A 5,660-nucleotide genomic window follows, 5' to 3' on the forward strand; every position below is an offset into this window, starting at 1 on the left:
TTTCAGCTCAGGTTGGTTTGTATTTGTTGCTCAAATAGTGCATTGACACTGAATTATCTTCCACTGTTTGCTGTTTCCCTGGGAGAATTGCATCTGCAGGATGCAAATATTGTTTCTGAGGAGACACTTTTCCCCTCCGTGGTGTTTTATCTGCAGTCACTGGGTGTCATTACGTGGGATAAGGTTCAGGATTGAGGGGAAGCTTTCAACAGTTTAATATTTTCTGAGATAAATTGATCTTGCATAATTTGTGAAAGTGATGAAGCGTATTCTCAGGAAAAATTGCTCCCACTTCCTCTGGCCTTAGATCTCTTCAATTATTCCTCAGTTGTAAATCAGGAAGATAAATCTCAGTTCATCCTGAGCCCTGGCAGGGCACTTACTGACAATTGGGAAAATAACCCCTGGCAAAACTGCAGTGGATTTGCAAACAGACACTGTGTGAGAGTCTCCTGTTGTGGCTGTAGAAGGTGATGATGATGATGATGAAGGTGGGAAGGGCTGCTGAGAAATAACTCCTCACTTCTTGTAGGGCCAGCAGTAAATCAGGCCACTGGCCACAAAGTCCACCCCTGCAAAACATCTGGGGTGGCAGCTGGTGCTCATCTCACAGGCAGGACAGAGGTGGAAATGAGACTCTTCAAACAACTAAAAGAAAAATAAAATGTACTGTCAGGATTGAAGTTCTGCCCAGGAAATGACACAGTTCTGGTTCTGGAGCAAGCAGAGCTGACAGGCTTTCCTTGATTTGAAGGAAAGACTGAAGAGCCTCAGAGGGGGGTGGGTTGGGAGGGACCTTTAAAGTCCTCCAGTCCATGCCCCAGCTGTGGGCAGAGACGTCTCTACAAGACCAGGTTGCTGAGAGCCCCTGAGGCACAGTCTGGCATGGATGGAGAGATGAAGGCTGGAGGAGGAAGGACCAACCTGCCTGATGTGGTACCGGGCTCCTGGGTACCCTCAGGACGCTCTGGATCTTCCTGGGGGTGCTGCAGTGAACCTGCCCTTCCCCTGCGGATCCTCTGGCTCGGTGGCACTGCAAAACTGGGCAGAAATTGCAATGCAAAAGGCACATTTCAGGGGCCAGGCAGGAGTGACCCTGAGGGTGATGTTGAGAGCTCAGTGCCCACAGAAAATAACCCGTGTCCCTGCTAAAGCCCCTTCTGTAATTGCAGCATCTCGGCTCTAATCGATCCTTCACAGTCAGCATCTAATCAACTTTGCATGAGTACAGGAGCATGAAGGACTTCTAAAAACAGACCTTGATGGTTTTATCCCCCCTTTTTTATTTTTTCTTTCTCCTCTTGTTTATCTTTTGTCCTCTGTCTCCCTTTTTCTCTTTCTTAAAACTTGGAAAGTTCAGGCAATTTGAAGAACAGCGTTAAAAACTCCTGCCCTTTCTCCCCACCTGTGTTAGAGTCTGAATCTTGCTTAATTTTTGACTGCAGCACCATCCTGTAAAGGTGTTTGTGTGGTCATTAAGAATTGTATGGAAAAAAAGTGTTTCCCTTAGTTTTGAAATGTTCTGCCTTTTGGTTTTGTTGAATTGTTGCATCTTGTGTTGGGTCACAGGGAGGGAGGATCCCAAGTCTGGTGCCCTGAGTGACTCTGGGGAGCTGTATCAAAATATTTACCCAATTCCCAGCAAATAATTAATGTCAACTTCCCAGGCAACCTTTGGAGAAGGCATTTAATGAATTAGTTCAATTTAAAATAATAATCTTGTTGTGGTAATTGACTGAAAAAACAAAGAAATAGAAGCAGTACTGCAGAGAGAGTGCTGAGCAGCCCAGGGCTGGTTTCCATGGGTTAAAGTTTAATGTGAATTTTGGAAATGGTTATCAGAACAAGAGCAGAGCTGGTGATCTGCAAAGACTGATTTTAAAGTTTTCTGTTTCTGATTGGGAAGATTATTTCATGAAATGAAGTTTTCATTCCTTTGCTTTATAATACTCTGTAAATTCCTTGGCTGACAGGGGTCTGAAATGGCAGAATAATGGGTAAATTCAGATGCAAGGGATCCAAATTTGTTTTGTTAAGCCACATTTTCTCCTGTTTTCCAATCATCACCATGGCAGCAGCTTTGTGACCAGTGTTAGCTCTAGTCTGCTCCAGCTGTGCTTATCCATGTAGTGATGGCACCTTCAGCAGAGACCAATAAATTATTCCTATTTAATCCAGCATTGCAAAGAAAAGTAAATTCTCCCATGAACAAGTCACGTTGGAATAGTAAAGTTATCTTCTTTAGGTCAGATAACATTTTTCTCATTCATTTTTATTTTTTTTTTGCTGGGCTGTTGAAAGTTTAATTTTTCTGCCACTAATTCTGGCTTTAGGGACAGATAAATGTTAATATCCGAATTAAGTAGCTCTAAAATAATTGAGGAGGAGATTGTGGGCTCCAGCATGAACTGCACTGGTGAGTTGTCTTTTACGTAGCAGGAAATGTTGAGTGTCTGTGTCAGCTCTGCACAGACATGGCTGAGTTTGTGACTGGGAGGAGTGAAATCAGATAGGAGAGACTCCATGTCTCCATTTTCCATGTGTCTGCTTTTATTTAGGGACATCAACAGGAGACCAAACCAGAGCAGGCACCAATGGGGCACGAGAAGAAGTCACCAGAACACTTCTCTCCTCCTGGCTGAGGGCAGTTGGATTTGGTTCATCTCAGGGTGGCTTTAACTGTGGATTTTGCTTAAAAAAACGAAAAATCCGATAAGCAGAGGCTGAAAAATGCAAAGGCCAGGGGTGTGATGTGGTTCTTTGCTCTCTCCTGGCAGCCACCAGCTCGGCCCACCTGGAGGACCTGGCGTACCTGGACGAGCAGAGGCACACCCCCCTGCGCACGTCCCTGCGGATGCCGCGGCAGAGCGTGGCCGGCGCCCGGGCACAGCAGGACCTGAGAGGTGGGAGCTCCTTCTCCTGGGGGATTCCCACTCATGGGGTGGGAGCTTGGGTTGCACCTGCTTTGTCTGCATCCATGTGAAAGTCAGAATCCCAGAACGGTTTGGGTTGGGAGGGACCTTAAAGATCATCCAGTGCCACCCCCTGCCGTGGGCAGGGACACCTTCCACTAGCCCAGGTTTTCAAAGCATCACCCATATCTGGATTACTGACATTTGAACTAATTTAAGATTAAATTAAAGCCCCGTCCAACCTGGCTTTGGACACTTCCAGGGATTCAGGGGCAGCCACAGCTTCTCTGGGAATTCCATTCCAATCCCTCACCACCCTCACAGGGAATAAATTCTTCCCAATATCCAAATCTACCCTCCTCCAGCTCAAGACCATTCCCTCATGTCCTGCCCCTCCATGTCCTTGGGAAAGGTCCCTCTCCAAGTCACTTGTGACCCCTTTTGTTTCTGCTCAGGTGGCTTTTATACTACTCCTGTTCCAAAGGTGCTTTTTGAGGAATCAGAATAGTGTGTCTCTGATTTCTCTGGCTTAGAAACATCTCAGACTTTCTCTGATTGGGAAGACTCCAGTTTTAGAATTACAGAAGCACAGACTGGCTTGGGTTGGAAGGGACCTTTAAAGGTCATCCAGTCCAGTCCCCCCTGCTCATGCCATCTCCAGGGAGATGAGGCAGCCAGTGTTCTCTGATTACAAATCCATGGCAGTGCATTCTCCTTCCAGCACGGAAGAATTCCTTCCCAATATCCAACCTAAACCTACTCTCACTTGGAAGCCATTCCCCCTTGTCCTGTCCCTCCAGGCCCTTGCCCAAAGTCCCTTCCCTGTTCTCTTGGAGCCCCTTGAGGCACTGGAAGGGACTCAAGGTCTTCTCAGAGCCTTCTCTTCTCCAGGCTGGACACCCCCAGCTCTCCTGACCAATCTCTGATCCCCATGGGGTTAATATTTTGATAATTTATAAAAAATTAGAAACTTTAACGGACTACTATTGGTTTTTACTTCTTTTTTTTTTTTCTTTTTCAATCCAAAGCCAAGGTTTGCAGCCCCCCCTTGCATTTTGCAGGCTGCCAGTGGGGAAGGAGCCCAGCACAGTGACAGGGCCACTGTGCCAACGTGTCCCTCGTAGAGATGGTCACAATGCCCACATTCAGGCAGCCCTTTGCCTTCTGAAAGGCCTTTTGAGAGGGGAGATTTTTGTGGTTCTTCCTGGCAAATTCCACAAACAAGATGTTAGCAATGAGAAGAGGAGCCAGGGCTGACATTTTAGTGTTTTGTTTATTCCCAGGCAGCTCCAGCTCCATTTGCTCCATGTCCTCAGGATTTTTCAGCCCACCCTACAACTTCCATCCCCCCTTTAATCTGAGCTCAGTCTTTGGCCACATGCTCAAGTTGTCACTGGGGCAGCCCTGAATCTGCAGCAGAGCATTGGGTTGATGCTTCATCCCCTCATTTGTCATTGCAAAGATGAATAAGTGGCTGGGAAAGCTCATTTTGGATATTTTCAGGTTGTTTCTGTGCCTGGTTTATTCTCCCCTGTACTAAGAAAACGGGTTTCTTTTGGCCATACAGGAAACTTTCCTGTTCTCTGGGGTGTTTCTGAGCAAGTGCCACCATCCTGGGGTGAGGAACTGGGGAGCTGGAGGGCACAGGATGGGTTTTCACCCAGCCCCACACGCCCGACCTGGTCCAGCCTGACTGGGCTTTGTGCCAAGGAACGAACCCCCCAAAAACTGGATTTGGGAGCCGTGGAGGGCAGTTTGTAATGAAATCCCCTGGCTGGGGAGGCACTTCTAGAAATGCATTAGCAGGCAGTGAGTGAAGAAAGCAAAAGTTTGACAGACCAAATTTCCATATGCTGGGAGGCAGCAGCTTGCCAAGGCTGCGTAATTTGCAGTGATTGCATCCAAAACATTCAACTTTATTGTAGGAACAGAATCAAATTGTTTTCCAGACACACTTTTTTAAAACCCATGTAGCACTACATATTTTCGTTCTACTTTTTGTTCTTTTTTTTTCCCCCCCTTCCCTTTTTTGTGACAGTTGCCTGAGAAGAACAGCAGCAGTTTGGGTTTTTTTTTTTTTTGGAATTTGTTTCTGATCCTGGTTGAGGCTCTTTGCTGTTTTGAAAAAGAGAGGGAGAAGAACAGGATATGAAAAAAAACCCAAACCCATCACTATTTGGAAATATTTTCATTTAAATTAATATGTGAGGGGGGGCTTCCTTCCCCCCCCCCCAAAATGCTTCGTGTTGCAGATATTGCTGTGAAATTACATCAGTCTGGGCTGGTATAAACAGCAGCTCTTTGTTCCAGCTGGAAATCCTAAACTTGGGTTTAATTTTAACGTCTCTAGTCTTGGCACTGGGCTGAAGTAGCAAAGCCATTCCTGGCCCAGTGTTGAGGGACATGTTACAACCCACTGGTTGTTCCCAGTGTTCCAAAATCCCAGGGAGAGACTGAATGGCAGGCTGGCCCTGCTATTTTTTGTAAAATCAGTGCTTTTAACCAGGGGAGTAGTTGAGCAATCCCAACACAAAGAGCACGACAAGGATTCGTCCCAGGGACAGGTTTTTAATAGGATGGGGCAGGCAATTTTTGCTTTCCCTGCTTTTCATCCCGTGGGATTTGAGGCTGCTTGGGGTTGCTGTATCCCAAAAACCCGCGGAGCGGGAGCCAGATGGCAACAAAATGAGGGGTATTAGAACACCCCAGCTGGGCCATCAGGGGTTTTTTTTTGCTCCAAAATGCCAG

At 46.5% G+C, this 5,660-nt stretch overlaps 1 protein-coding gene across 1 annotated transcript in view; it reads left to right on the plus strand.

Moving 5' to 3' along the window:
* The window catches only part of TANC2 (tetratricopeptide repeat, ankyrin repeat and coiled-coil containing 2), a 201,528-nt gene that overhangs the window by 127,391 nt on the left and 68,477 nt on the right, over window positions 1-5,660 (plus strand). The window contains 1 exon segment of the mRNA XM_029964467.1: window positions 2,778-2,903. Coding sequence (XP_029820327.1) covers window positions 2,778-2,903 — 126 coding nt within the window.

The sequence above is a fragment of the Manacus vitellinus genome, unplaced genomic scaffold (assembly GCF_001715985.3).
Source record: "Manacus vitellinus isolate BGI_N305 unplaced genomic scaffold, ASM171598v3 scaffold_72_pilon, whole genome shotgun sequence".
In the NCBI taxonomy this organism is placed as follows: domain Eukaryota; kingdom Metazoa; phylum Chordata; class Aves; order Passeriformes; family Pipridae; genus Manacus; species Manacus vitellinus.